Below are 15,698 nucleotides of genomic sequence, written 5' to 3'. Positions count from 1 at the left end.
CTTCTCCCTTGACGTCATCAGGAGCGCGCCCACGAGAGAGAGAGGCGATTGGCTGAAAGGAGGGAGTTGTCGGCCTACGCCCCCTGACTCCTTGCCTGGCAGTTGAACTTGTTCGTTTGGCGGCCCAGCTGTGTGCACCTCTGACTCGTAGGGCTGGGAACCCTCAGCCGAGGTCAGAGACAGGCCGGCCAGTGAGTAGGACTGTGCATCTTGGGGCACGCCAGCCTTTCAGATCCTCCATTCTTCTGGCTCCGCTCTCTCCCGTAACCCTGTCCTCTGAGCTTCTGTCCTGTCCATCCTCTTAATTTCCTGTTTCTTTACCTTCCAACTTCGTCGGGATCTCGCTCTCCTCTACCTTATCGTTAGGTTTAGAATCCTCACCGACCGGTAAGATCCTTGGGAATTCGGAGGTGCCGTTGGAAAGAAGGTGCTATTAACGCCTGACAGGCCTGTCGACATTGTCCGTGGTCACCTAAGCACAACGAAGATCCTCTAGGCAGAGGTCACTTGTACGATTCCAGACGGGTGCATTGGTTCCACATGTCACTGTGAGAGTTTTTTGTAAGAGGTAGCAGTACTGAAAGTGACTTTCAGTATACAGGTGGAGGTAAGGGTAACGGGTGGAATAGGAAAGACAGGTCTAAATCGATGTAAAATTGTAAATTACTAACTTGTTCTCAGTTTTATTTAGAAAGAACATTCTTTCAGAAGCTCGAAACCGTAGATAGTGTGTGTGTGTGTGTGTGTGTGTGTGTGTGAAGTTTTAAATCACTTGATTTTCTCCCAATATAGTCTTATGTTTAATGATTTATTTATGCTAATATTAAATTGAATTTACATGCTCAATGTTATCATTTCTAACCCAAATTGGCTGAATATTGGAGATGGCTAGTTCTGGAAATACTAATGTGGAGCTACATGTAAACAGTTTGACAAAACTTGAGTTATTTGCTTTGCATGTTGCTTTGGATGCTTGAAGCCTCTCTAGATGGATCTTCTGAGAAGGTTTAGAAGTCCTGTTGCCATCAGCAGCTGTTGTGTTCTTATCTGAAAACGACGTCTGTTTCCAGCCTTTACCAATTTGCCATGTGATTTTCAGGAAGTCACTTATGTAGGGCTCTTTCCAATCATTTGTCCAGGTTTAGGAAAGCCCCGTGAGTGTTTAGTTTGAAATAAGTGTGATGTTTCCTGTCAACAATATAGTCTCAGGCAGTTTTCAAATTACCTTTTATATCATTATTACCCTAATGGTTTAGTTATAACTTAATTATTTTTCTCACCCATCTTTTAAGCTAGTATATGTAGTGTATGGCTTGCAAGAAGATGGATGACAGATGCCCCGTGGATTTAAAAGAATAAAAATCATAATAGCTTTAAAAAAATAATGGGAATTGTTTTTGTTGTATTTCCATTTAGACTTTATTCTATGCACTTTTTACCTAGTTAAACATACTGCATTTATAATTTTTTATCCCGATTCTCTCCCTCAATACTTTTTGAGTCTGTCTCCTTTTTAAAATAAACTATGCATAATATTTTAAATTTTGACATATATAATACACTTACAGATAAATGCACGTCATAATTGTACAGTTTGATGAATTTCCACAAACTGAATACACATAATACATCTATATATAATCAGCATTCAGATCAAGACCATCAAGACCCCAAAAGCTCCTCTCTTGCTCCCTTTCTGTACTAGCCACTGTAAATAACCATTCTTCTGACTTGTAACATTAGATTAGTTTTGCTTATTTTTTTAACATTTTAATAGGTACATAAAATTCTATCATTTGTATATGCTATAATTTACTTACTCATCCTACAGTGTGGATGATGTTTCTAAGCTTTATTACAAGAAAAAATATAGGGAATGTTTATTTTATATAGTAACTTTCCCTGAAGTGATGTTCCTCAATGGTATAATTATTTCTGAGACTTTTTGTACGTATTTCCAATTTGTTTTCCAAAGTGGTTAAGCCAGTTAATACTCCCACCAGTGGTTTATGTCTTGTTTCACAACCCCCTAACAAAAGGTGGATATTCTTATTTTTTTTTAAGCTTTACTAAATTGATAGGTAAGAAATGGTATGAAAAATTGAATTTTAAGCTCACATTACTTGTTGACTTATCGATTATAAAACAATATGGCATGATGACTATTAATAAAATTTAAATCTCAAAATGTTTTAAAATGCTAGGTTTTAACAACCTTAGAAAATAAGCCCCAGTTAAGGTTGTCAACCAGATGGACGCATTTAGTCATTATGACGATGTTCCAGAAGACGATGACATGACTGTGTTTGAATAAATGTAGATTGTTGTACATGAAAAAATATGACATCCCCTGAAAATATGCCCTAATGCATCTTTTGGAGCAAAAATTAATATAAGACCTGGTCTTATTTTTGGGGAAATATGGTATTATTTTCGGGGAAACACAGAAGTAGTAATTCAGATGAACAGTTGATTACTTTGCTGTTGGAATTTTGATCAAGCTATTTTATTTCTTTATTTCTCAACCTTAATTTCTACATATGTAAAAGGATGAAATTGGATTTAATTGGACATAGACACCTAGTGTAAGACTCTGCTGGTTATAAGGAATATCCAGCTCTAATGTCAGAGCAGTGTCTAGACTAGCAGAAATTATATATATGTATATATATATATATATGTATATATATGTACACACACATATATAGAGATGTATACATGATTTTATAAATACATGTATTTTATATAAATATTAAATATATCTTACATAAATACATGTACTTTATATAAGCATAAAAAAACAGTGTTCTAATATGTTGTGCTGTGGGAGACAATAGATGTATAAACAGGGAAACACAATGCTATAGATTACTGAAGAGGCCTTTTAGCCCCACTGGTGGATTCAGGGAGAGGCTGTGACTGTATTAGTTAAATGCAAGATCTTTGAAACAGGATTGCTTAGGTTCAAATGCTGGCTCTTCTGTGCCATGGTTTCCTCATCTGTAAATGGAGATAATATTAGCACCTATCTCTTGGTTTTGTTGTGAAAATTAAAATTGTTACTCTCTATATAAAGTCCTTAGAGCAGTGCCCATAGAAAGCTCTGCATATTGGAGATGATGCCTTAGCTGAATTAGCCAGAGAAGAATATTCTAGGCAGGTGGCAGAGCAAGAGCAAGTCGCAGAACTTTGATATATGCAGGGAACTGTAGTAATCCAGCATTTTTATAACACAAAATGTGTGAAGGACAAAGGCAGAGATGAGTCTTACAGGTAAACTGGGATCAGGTCATAGAGCGCTTGAATGTGTCTTGTTTAACTCTTTCTTCTCTGGCACCCAACACAATGACTGTCATAAAGTTAGTGTTAAATGAAAACCTTTTGAATGAAAAAATCAATTAGGAAGCTGTATATTATATCCTCTACATGACGCAAACAGAGCCTTTGACAAATCTTGAGAAGTGTGACATCAGATTTGCATTGGTGTCAGTATGTAGAATGGATTGGAGGGGGGCTAAAACTGGTCAGTCAAACCAGCTAAGAGGAGGACGACTGGAACATTAACACTAGTTGTGGAGAAGAGGGGCCAAAGCTATAAAATACTAGGTACAGGAAGTGGAAAAGGAGAAGAGATGAAATCATTCGAATGGACCTTTTTCCTTCTCTTTTTCTCACCACTAGCTCCTGTTTTGCCTGTCTCTCATAAATACATATCTACTGTGCTTCTTTTTCTAGGTCAGTTTTTGTTTCCGTGGGGTGTTTTCCATGATCCATCATGTTGAGGGCTAAGACTCGGCTTTTTTTGCTTTCACCTCATCACCTGAAGCAAATAAAAGAGTCATCAGTCTCCAGGTTTCTATGGCAGCGACAGCTACACCAGCAACAACCCCTTCACCCGGAATGGGCTGCCCTGGCTAAAAAGCAGCTGAAAGGCAAGAATCCAGAAGACCTAATATGGCGCACCCCAGAAGGAATCTCCATAAAGCCCTTATATTCCAGCAGGGATACCAAGGACTTACCTGAAGAACTTCCAGGAGTGAAGCCATTCACACGTGGACCATATCCTACCATGTACACCTTTAGGCCCTGGACCATCCGCCAGTATGCTGGCTTTAGTACTGTGGAAGAGAGCAATAAGTTCTATAAAGACAATATTAAGGGTGAGATTTTAATATGGGATACAATACTTATGATCAAACATGCTTTCTAACCTTGGTTTTTTTTGAGGGGAGGCTGGTTAACCTCTATAAAGGTAATAGTCATTTTACATAGTTTTGTAATTTAGATTATACTCTGAAAAAAATGAATGGTTTTCAGCTTTCAGCTTCCATGGTCAAAAGAAGGTGAGCAAGAATACTAAATTCCTGAAAGCAGACAAACTTACACACACATTGTGTAGAAGGAATTAAGTGAAGTTGTATGAAGAAAAGAGAGATTGACTTTGCCTTTGAAAAGCTTTTAGTTAACGTTGTTAGGATAGGAATTGGAAGAGAAAGTGGTTTAAGTTATGCCCCAACTACGTATGAATATATTCAGTATAATCTGCCATTCATTCTCTGAAAATCGTATTTACTTTTCCGTCTTCTGATCTTTAATAAAAACATATTGTTAGAATGCTACATTTGAGGGTCTTTAAGTTTGTATTGGCCATCGAGAACTAAACTTATATTTAGTGTAGAATATTTTAGTTTTTTGCATGATTTTCATAGTTTCCCAGAATATTTGAATAGCTAAGACATCCTGTAATGACCATATTAAAAGAACACAAATAAGCAAGCATACAAATACTAAATTATGTTAACTATATATAAACAGCCAGAACTTTACATGAATTTAAAAAATATTTCTATTAAAAATTGTTAAGGTAAAAATGTCATCAGATGGACATGAGATAAGTGAGATGTTTTGGTTTGTTCCTTTTATCTTCTCTTACAGTGAGGTCTGGAACTCAATTTGTGTATTTTAGCACAAGGAAAACAACTAACTTTCTTAGGAAATAAAGTATCCATTTAAATTTGTTTTGCCATGCATGAACATAAAAATATGTTTGTTATAAAAGTATACTGTGATGAGATGACTCAGCACTTTTAGTAGTGATAGGTAAGTCAGTTTCCTTATATGCCCGACTCTAATCCTGCATTATTTTTTTCTTTATTTATGTAGCTGGTCAGCAGGGATTATCAGTTGCCTTTGATCTGGCAACACATCGTGGCTATGATTCAGACAACCCTCGAGTTCGTGGTGATGTTGGAATGGCTGGAGTTGCTATTGACACTGTGGAAGATACCAAAATTCTTTTTGATGGAATTCCTTTAGAAAAAATGTCAGTTTCCATGACCATGAATGGAGCAGTTATTCCAGTTCTTGCCAATTTTATAGTAACTGGAGAAGAGCAAGGTGTACCTAAAGAGAAACTTACTGGTACAATCCAAAATGATATACTAAAGGAGTTTATGGTCAGAAATACTTATATTTTTCCTCCAGAACCATCCATGAAAATTATTGCTGACATCTTCCAATATACAGCAAAGGTATACTTTGTAGTTATGAAGGTTTTGTTGTAGTTTTTAGAATGTAGGAATTTTTGTAAAATACCGTATCCTAATTTGAATTTGGTAACTGAGTCTGAGTAATAGTTGTAGTTATAAAGTCAGGGTGTGGGTTTTTTGTTGTCGTTTGTTTTGTTTTGTTGTGTGTGTGGTGTTAGTTTTTATTTTTTGGTCTTTAATATACTAATTTTATGGTCTTTCATTACCTGTAGTAATCTGGGCACTAGACATTTACTGTATCATTAAAATTTTTATTCTCTGACAATTGTTATCATCAGGGAGGGCTCATAATTTATTCTTTATTTCACTTCATAGGTCAGATTCATTTGTGAGTAGACACTAGTGTCAGACAGATGAAGATCAAACTACAAGCTTTATTTCTGTTAAAAACTGGATTAGAAGCTATCACTTATATCTGCAACCACAATGAGATCCCTAATATTTCACCCCAAAATTAGGTTCATCTTCCCCAATCAAAGTAGTAGGAAAAAAAGTGTCTTAAAGTGTCCTTATATTAACAGCAGTCCTCCATAGGGAAAAATAGAGCTTCATTTTCCTCTGAGTAATTCATACCGGGAGTGCCAAAAAAATGTATACACACGACTTGTATTCATCGTTTGTTATTGGTATATATTGATTATTACAATTTTCATACAGTTTTTTCCTTTCTTAAAATGTGAATACATTTTTTTGGCACCCTCTGTATATGTATTTCCCCCATCATACATACTTTGCCTCTTGCTGCCAATGCTGTCCTCCTTAGCAACATTAAAATTAGACCATTATTTCATAGCAAAGGGCAAATCTCTCTTCCACCATCAAACCTTTATGTCTTTCACCTCTTACAATTGCTATTATCTCAGAACTCTTGCAAGCGTTGTCTACTCTCCTCATTTGATATTTAGTCTTTACACTGCAGTTTTATTTATTTTCAAAGACTCCCTCTGCCCATGTGAATTGTATGGTATAGAATTGTACATGTCTATCACCTTTTTTGATTTCAAGAACATAGGCACAGGAGGAGTGCATTTACCAGCTTATGACAAAGATACACAAATGGCAGGAGCTTAAACTAAATAGGAAGCAGTTTTCTTTCATGTAAAAGAAGCTGTAAGGTGGGCTGTGAGAGGCTTGGCTGTATGCAGCCACTACAGCCATCAGGGTTCCAGTGCCCTTGCATCTTGCTTTCCTATTGTTAGTGTGCCAGCTCGTGGTTAAGGAAGTAGGTGGCCAGGTGTGCTTGTGTGAGGAGAGGGACCCAGCTCCTCTGATAGAAGGTGAACTTCCACCTATTGTTTATCTCAATGCACATGCACAGTAGTGAGAGAAGATTGAAAATGTAGTTCTTGAACTCTGAATTTATGGTTCAGGTATTACAGGAGAATGGCGAATGGTTATAGAATAGAGAGTAGCAGTCTGTGCTGTAATGTACTTGGGCATTTCACCTTGCAAGAGACCCTGATGTCATCTACAAGTTCAAAACTGCTTTACATTCTCCCTTCCCTCCCCTCCCACTTCCTTCATAACCACCCTTCTACTTTCTGTCTCTATGAATTTGACTACTCTAGGTACCTCATATAAGTGGAATCATATAGTATTTGCCTTTATGTGATTGGCTTATTTCACTCAGCATCATGTCCTCAAGGTTCATCCATGTTGTAACGTGTCAGAATTTCCTTCCTTTGTAAGGCTGAAAAATATTTCCATATTCCAGTATCTCTATTATTCTTAGAGAAATTCTGCTGCTATACTCTTCTCAGTAGAGAAACAAGCTACCTATTTGTTTCCTTGCTTCTTAAAAGTAAGAGTCCAAATATACTCAGGTAGTATGTCAATTTCAGGTGACTCAATCCCCTTATTTCTTTTGTGATGGAGCATTTAAAAAATTATTAAATTTATTGGGGTGACATTGGTTAGTAAAATTACATAAGTTTCAAGTGTGCAATTCTATAATGCATCATCTATATATCACATTGTGTGTTCACCACCCAGAACTAGTTCTTCCATCACCATATATTTGACCCCTTTTTCCTCCTCTACCACCCCCATCCCCCCTTACCCTCTGGTAACCACTAAAACTGTTGTCTGTGTCTGTGAGCTTTTGTTTCTTTGCTTGTTTGTTACTTTCAGATTTATATCCTGCATAAGAGTGAAGTCATACGGTTCTCAGATTTTTCTGATTTATTTTGCTTAGCATGATAATCTCAAGATCCATCCATGTTGTCACAAATGGCAGTATTTCATCTTATGACCAAGTAATATTCCATAGTATATATGAACCACATCTTCTTTATCCAATTATCTGTTGAAGGACACTTTGGTTGTTTCTATGTTTTGGACACCATGAATAATGCTGCAGTGAGCATTAGAGTACATATATCTTTACGGATGAATGTTTTCAGATTTTTTTGGTAGATACCCAGAAGAGGGATTGTGGGTCATATGGTAATTCTATTCTTAATTTTTTGAGGAACTTCCATACTATTTTACATAGTGGCTGCACCAATCTGCATTCCCACCAGCAGTGTATGGTGGCTCCTCCTCCTTTTTCTCCATAACCCCTCCAACACTTTGTTATTATTTGTCTTGTTGATAGGTTTTGATTTATGTTTCCCTAATAGCTAGTGAAATTGAGCATTTTTTCATAATCTGTTGGCCATTTGTATGTCTTCTTGGGAGAAGTGTCTGTTCAGGTCCTCTGCCCATTTTTCAATTGGATTTTTTGTTGTTGTTGAATTATATGAGTTCTTTGTATATTTTGGATATTAGCTCTTCATTGGAGATGTTGTTTGCAAATATATTCTCCCATTCTGTTGGTTGCCTCTTTGTTTTGTTGATGGTTTCTTTTGCTCTGCAGAAGCTTTTTAATTTGGTACTGTCCCGTTTATTTATTTTTGCTTTTATTTCCCTTGCTTTTGAAGTCAAATTCATAAAATCCTCTCTGAACTGAATGTCTGTAAGTTTAGTACCTGTGCTTTCTTCTATGCAGTTTATTGCTTCAGGTCTTATGTTTGGGTATTTGATGCATTTTGAGTTAATTTTGGTACATGGTGACAGATAGCAGTCTAGTTCCATTCTTTTGCATGTGGCTTTCCAATTCTCCCAGCACCATTTATTGAAGAGGCTGTCTTTTCTCTATTGTATGTTTTTGGCTCCTTCATACACTGTTGGTGGGAATGCAGACTGGTGCAGCTGCTATGGAAGGCAGTGTGGAGGTTCCTCAAAAAATTAAAAATAGAATTACCATATGACCCAGCAATCGCTATCCTGGTATGTACCCCCAAAAATCTGAAAACATTTATTTGTAAAGATATATGTGCTCTGATGTTCATTGCAACTTTGTTTATGGTGGTCAAGACATGGAAACAACCAAAGTATCCTTCCATACATGATTAGATAAAGAAGATGTGGTATATATACACAATGGAATACAACTCTGCCATAAGAAAAGACGAAATAGTGCCATTTGCAACGACATGGATGGATCTTAAGATTATTATGCTAAACAAAATAAGTCAGACAGAAAAAAGTCGAGAACTATATGATTCCACTGATATGTGGGATATAAAATGGAAAGCAACAGAGGAACACGACAAAGAAACAAAAAATCATAGACATAGACAATAGTTTAGTGGTAACCAGAGGGTAAGGGGGGCGGGGGTGGTAGATGAGGGTAAATGGGATCAAACATATGATAATGGAAGGAAAACTGACTCTGGGTGATGAACACACAATGTGATGATGTATTACAGAATTATACACTTGAAACCTATGTAACTTTACTAACCATTATCCCCCAATAAACTTTAATTTAATAAAAATGTCTTATAGTTGTTACTACATAGGAATGCAATGCCTTTTTGGACATTGGTTTTGCATCCTGCAACTTTATGTATTTGTATTTGTTTATTGTTTTTGATAGTTTTTTGGTGGAATTTTTAGGGTTTTTTTATGTAAAAAATCATGTCTTCTGCAAAAAGTGACAATTTAACTTCTTCATTCCCAATTTGGATGCCTTTTATTTCTTTCTCTTGCCTGATTGCTCTGGCAAGGACTTCCAATACTCTGTTAAATAACAGTGGTGATGGGGGCATCCCTGTCTTGGTGATGGAACATTTTTTAAGAGCTTTTAGTTAGATATAAATATTTGCAAAGTAAAATGTAGATAGTCTATACCATATGCTAACAACAACTGATGTTTTTTGAGTGTTTACTGTGTACTGACTTACACTAAGTGGTTTAGATGAATCATTTTATTTAATCCTACAACAATTCCATGAGGAAGGTACAATTATTATCTGTATTTTATACTTTAGGAAATCCTGGAATAACAAGGTCGAGACATTTACCTACAGTCTCATCGCTAGTTAAGTGGCAGCTGGAATTGGAGCACTCTGACTCCAGAGCCCGTGTTTTTAACCACTATGTTGAGTTTCTGCCATTTAGTTTTTATTATTTCATGCTTGGTTAATTCTTGGGAAGGGTAATAATTTTTTGGTTCTGCAGAATATATATGATATTCTACTTAACATCAAATTTTGGAATAGTGGAAATGCTGTTTTCTTAGTGATTACAGTAGAAAAAACCTGAGATATGTTTAGCATTAAATGTCACAGTAAATCAAACTGAAATGTTTGATTTTTAAGCCATGTATTTTATCCTGTTTTGCTTTGATATACTAAGGGTTGAATCATTTTCCTTTTTTCCCCCTGCAATGTGTTTTTATTCATGTTCAATGACTTCATTCAAATGAGATAATTAATGACTAGTAAATAATAATTAAATTTATACATTGTCAGCAGATTAGCCCAAAGTTATGAGGTTTTAGGACAGTGTATGAAATTGAAGTCATTGGTTTTGAATTAAAGATACCTTTATTCAGTTCTCAGGGTAAAGGTTACATTCCTGACCTCAGCTGGCTATTTTGAAGTTTAAACTTTGGGTGCTAAAGGATGGTTAGTACAAATTATTTTCCAATAGAAAAATAAAGCAGGTACAATCCTTATGATGTTTCATTGGATCAGTCATTTAATTGGAAAGTAAATTAAGTGTAACAAAGTAAACATTAAATAGTTTCAGTTATATAAGCTCCTCAGTATCTCTGAGTTGAACATTATTTAAAAAAATATTCTTTTAGAAAATACGCTTAATGAAAAGTTTTTATATTTTTATTCACTGTTGTGGTTTTTTTTGTTTTTTGTTATATAGCACATGCCCAAATTTAATTCAATTTCAATTAGTGGCTACCATATGCAGGAGGCAGGAGCTGATGCCATTCTGGAACTGGCCTACACGATAGCAGATGGACTGGAGTACTGCAGAACTGGACTCCAAGCTGGCCTGACCATTGATGAATTTGCACCAAGGTGCGTAAATGAAACTCAGGTATTGTCTCAACTGCAAGAAAATGCATAGGACCACTTTCTGAGTGTACAGCAAAATAGATTGATAAAATGAATATTTACATATAAACGTTATACTAGATTCTATGTTTTATCTCAGTGATAATCATTGAATAAACCATACTGCTTATAATTAGAAATTGGAATTAAATTGGACCATACTTCTTGGTAAATAAGAGGAATCTTATCTCCTGTTATTCAGAGAACATCATTAATTGGCACATTTTGACACGTAATATTCAAATGTAACCATGATGTTTAAGACAGAGTCTTTTAATTTTTTTTTCATTTTAAAATACAGAAGTCATCTATTACATTTTATTATGTTTTTCTGTTGCACTTACAAATGTTTCGGAATTCATAGTGATATTAAAAACATCTTTGTTTCGAAACGTCTTGTTAATAAAGTTGTATAATAAACATGGAAATACTTAAATGAAGTTTATGAAGTATTAATATTTAAATTCGGGGTCAAAAATTAGTCCAGTGAGCAATTACTTGCTAAGCTTTGCCCTGGGCCAAGCACTAGCTTATATGCTGGTACTACAACATGTGAAAAATGTGGGTTCTACCCTCAGAGAGTTTGTAGACTAGTGAATGCTCCTTATAACAGAATCGTTGCATATAATGCCAGCAATTCTCAGAGAGTGGTCCAAGGATGCCTGGGAGTCACTAAAACCCTTTCCTGGCTCTTACAGGTCAAAATAGTTTTCAGGATTATTTTAAGACTTTGCCTTTTGCACTTTCATTCTCTCAAGAGTATACAGGGGTATTTTCCAGAGACTATAATGATATGTGGGATTGCAACAGATTGAATGCAGAAGCAGACATGTGACTCCAACTTTTTTCCATTCAACCACACATTAAACAGATTTGCAAAATATAAAACAATGCTTTTTATTATAATTTTTCCTTTTATTATTAGTATTATTTTTTAAATAATAATAATTATTTTTGATAATACTTTGACTCTTAATTCTGAGTCTGGCTCATTCACTAATTTGTCTAATGTAGACTTTGGTAAAGAAAGGTATTATTTTTCATAAAAATTTTACTAATGTTAACATGTTGTAGATTTATTGTTATTTCTAAATGAATTAATGTATAAAATATTGATAGATATTATCCAAATAAAGAAGTTTTCTTTAAGTGATTGACTGCAGGGCCAGAGCTGAGAAAAGTACAAGTTGAGCTGGGAACATTTTGTACCAGAAAGCAAGGAACTGCTCAAACAGTGAGGAGGTGTGGCATGCCAAAAAGAATGGGAACCTGCTTGAATGAGCTGCTCTGGGCGTTTGGGACAATTTAATTATTGAAAAGGATAGTCATGAAAGTGAGTTATATAACTAAATAAGAGGGAATTCATGCATCTACAGTGAATTTCAAAAAAAAAAAAGAAGGAGATAAAGTTTGGACAAAGTGCATTTTTACAAATGGACACTAACAGATACAGATGGAACGATAAAATTAGAAACTCAGAATTTTTAAGCCCACAATATAAGAATGTTAATAAGCTAGTGGGACTATAATAATTGCATAGTCTAAGAATCCACCCTGCAGATTATTAATTACAAAAGGGTGAAGGTACTTTTAAAATGGAGAGTTCCAGCAGTCACTACCCTCACCAGGAATTCCCACAGTTTGTGGCGCAACCTGAGATGACAGGCCTTCTGGTGCAATGCTATAAGAAGTACACGACACCCCAGCAATCTCCTTGCCAAAAAAGTGTTAGCCTAGCTCTAAACATATCACATGGACTGATGAGATTGGGGAAGTGGGGCCGATATAAGCACTTTTATAAACAAATTTAAATATGGCCTGAATATTAGGTTACATTATTAAATTAGTGTCACATTTCTGGGGTGTGATAAGGGGAGATGATGATGGAATAGAAATGCTGATTCTTAGGGGATGTTTGCTGAAATGATTGGGTGAAGTGCACTACGTCTTCAATCTACTTTCCAACAGCTCAGCTGACAGATTAGTATATACATACAGTAAACAATTGGAAAATGTTATCAACCAAGAGAAGAGTTTTCTCTGACAAATTTCTTCAAAAACACTTAGGACACACATTCCTGATAGCAAATTCAAAAATGAAACTATAGCTCCCAGTGCCAGGCCTGCTCTCTGTTTCTTAGAGATTATTTTTAAATTGTGCTGCAGTTTAGACTCAAGTAAACATTTATTTGGCAATGAAAGAAAAAAGTTTCCTTTAGTAATTTTTAAGAGTGAAAGGGATCTTGAAATCAAAACATTTGAGAACTGCTGTTTTAAGAACTTCTTCCAAGTGTATACTCATATCAAGAATTTTTTTTTAACTTTTAGTTTTTTAAGGCTCACCTTGTTTTATGTAGGGATTGACAACCTTTGTGCTTTTAGATCAGGCAGGTAACCTAATGTGTACAGGATATAAGGTAAAAGAGAGTAGTGGATTGGGAACAGTTGAAAAATACATGCCTAGACTAAATACACAGCTATTCTTAAAAAACAAAACAAAAAACAACAAAAAAACAAAACTGAATTGCTTTCCAAACAAGTTTGTTGTTTTATCCCCTTTGTAGGTGACCCCTACCTTTGGGTATTCTTGAAATACATATGTATTTAGAAAGTGAATCATTCTTTAAGGACACAGAGGAGCTTCTTTCCTAAAGAAAACCAATTGTAAAGTGAATAATTCTTACCTAAAACAAATAATCACAGCTATTTCTTCTGAACGCATAAAGCTGTACTTTTCTATGTGAGGTTTAAAGTTACTGAAGTATATATGCTTTGATTTTACTTTGAATTAATTTGTTTGAAATTAAAATTGGACATTGTTTTTAGTGTGTGATGCAGTCAGTTTTATTTTCCATTTTATATTGCTAAGTGTAACCAAATTCTGGACTTAACATTACTATTTTAGGTTGTCTTTCTTCTGGGGAATTGGGATGAACTTCTATATGGAAATAGCAAAAATGAGAGCTGGGAGAAGACTCTGGGCTCACTTAATAGAGAAAATCTTTCAGCCTAAAAACTCTAAATCTCTTCTTCTAAGAGCACATTGTCAGACATCAGGATGGTCACTTACTGAGCAGGTATGTACATAAAGTGCAGAATTTTAATGAAGTCATATATTTACTTCTAAGCAACATGACACAATCAGGAAATAGATTTAAGAACCTATCTGCTAATATTTGAAAATCATAATTATTCTGAAGCATCATTCATACTTGTTTGTTTTTACATATATTATAATAAATAAAATTGGCTCCCTCTAGTGGTTAACAATGTAAAATCATTTAAATCTTCGCTTACATGTACTATTTTATTTAAAAGTGAAAAAAAATGTGTGAGGAAGAAATACAAATCATAATTCAATAAATGTTATCTTAAATAACTTTGAGTTAAAATTCATAACATAAAACTGCCTAATTAAATTTTATTTTATATGTATATTTTTAAAATTATAGTTATATGTTTAAATAAGCATGCATGCAACAGACCATTTAAAAACTATCATCACTTGGGTAATTTTAATTTAATTTCATTTTATTAAAAAATTGTATGATGACCTTTTTTTTACATGGGTTTTCTTTATATATTTTGATGCATTTAAAATAATTTATAATTTTAAAGTTAGATTGCTTTCATACATTAAAAAATGAATAAACACTAATGTACTCCATATTAAATATAACTTCATGTTCTTATAAGTGAAGAAATATAGATTTCAGGGTTGGAAGGAACCTTAATAATTGTTTTTGTCTTAAACACCTTATTTTTACACCTGAGGAAATTGAAATTCACAAAGGTCCAATGACTCACACAATTAGGAACTAATTAGGCCTCAATCACAATTAGGAACTCAGTAAACTAGAGCCCAAGTTTCCTATCTCATAGTCCATTGTTCATCTGTGTTTTATTAATAATTTATTAATAAATCATTTACTGAGTGCTTGTTTTGTGTACATCCTTGTGGTAGATACTTCAAGGTATATAAAATAATTAGGATATAGTAAATTGTGAGATGAAGGATGTCATAATTAAAGTAGACAAAATATACATTCATGATATACTTACAGAAGAGTAGACAATTCAAAAGTAAAATTAACAAATATTTAATATTTCAGGGATCATAGGAAGCAATATTTTAAACGCAGACTAGACACTTTGACTCTTAATTCTGAGTCTGGCTCATTCATTAATTTGTCTAAATTTACTTCATATTCTGAAGCTTAGTGTAGACATTGGCAAAGTATGCAGCAGCCACTGCTTAATCATATCATCTTTTTTAGCTGTTTATATGTATAAACTGTTGCCTGTTTTGTTTTTTTTTCACCAAATGTTTTAGGATCCTTACAATAACATTATTCGTACCACAATAGAAGCGATGGCTGCTGTGTTTGGAGGGACTCAGTCTTTGCACACAAATTCTTTTGATGAAGCCTTGGGTTTGCCAACTGTGAAAAGTGCTCGAATTGCCAGGAACACACAAATCATCGTTCAAGAAGAATCTGGGATTCCCAAAGTGGCTGACCCTTGGGGAGGTTCATATATGATGGAATCTCTTACAAATGATGTTTATGATGCTGCCTTGAAGGTCAGTTTCTTGTCTTTGAAACTTTTGCCTTCAAAATTTACAGGCTTATAAAGATTTATAGATGTTTTGATTTGTAAATCAACTTATAGATTTATGTCAAGATTAATACAATGTCTGAGAGAAAAGGGAGATTTTAGATTTGACTTTTCTAGTATTTGAAACTGA

General features: G+C 34.6%; 1 protein-coding gene across 5 annotated transcripts in view; it reads left to right on the top strand.

Annotated features, from left to right (window-relative positions):
• Window positions 1-44: 44 nt before the first annotated feature.
• MMUT (methylmalonyl-CoA mutase) overlaps window positions 45-15,698 on the top strand; it is a 32,666-nt gene continuing 17,012 nt past the window's right edge. The window contains exons 1-7 of one of the 5 annotated variants that reach the window (XM_019734706.2): window positions 86-191; window positions 367-525; window positions 3,736-4,160; window positions 5,164-5,531; window positions 10,758-10,915; window positions 13,857-14,028; window positions 15,285-15,533. In XM_019734706.2, coding sequence (XP_019590265.2) covers window positions 3,776-4,160; window positions 5,164-5,531; window positions 10,758-10,915; window positions 13,857-14,028; window positions 15,285-15,533 — 1,332 coding nt within the window. In that variant the 5' untranslated portion in view covers window positions 86-191; window positions 367-525; window positions 3,736-3,775. Of the gene's footprint in view, window positions 608-3,735; window positions 4,161-5,163; window positions 5,532-10,757; window positions 10,916-13,856; window positions 14,029-15,284; window positions 15,534-15,698 lie in introns of all 5 variants that reach the window. The other 4 variants (XM_019734705.2, XM_019734707.2, XM_019734709.2 and 1 more) reach the window with 4 other exon arrangements.

Source organism: Rhinolophus sinicus, linkage group LG05 (assembly GCF_036562045.2).
Source record: "Rhinolophus sinicus isolate RSC01 linkage group LG05, ASM3656204v1, whole genome shotgun sequence".
NCBI classification, from domain to species: domain Eukaryota; kingdom Metazoa; phylum Chordata; class Mammalia; order Chiroptera; family Rhinolophidae; genus Rhinolophus; species Rhinolophus sinicus.
Note: the sequence above shows the minus strand (reverse complement) of the source record. Positions and strands in the feature narration are given on the sequence as shown.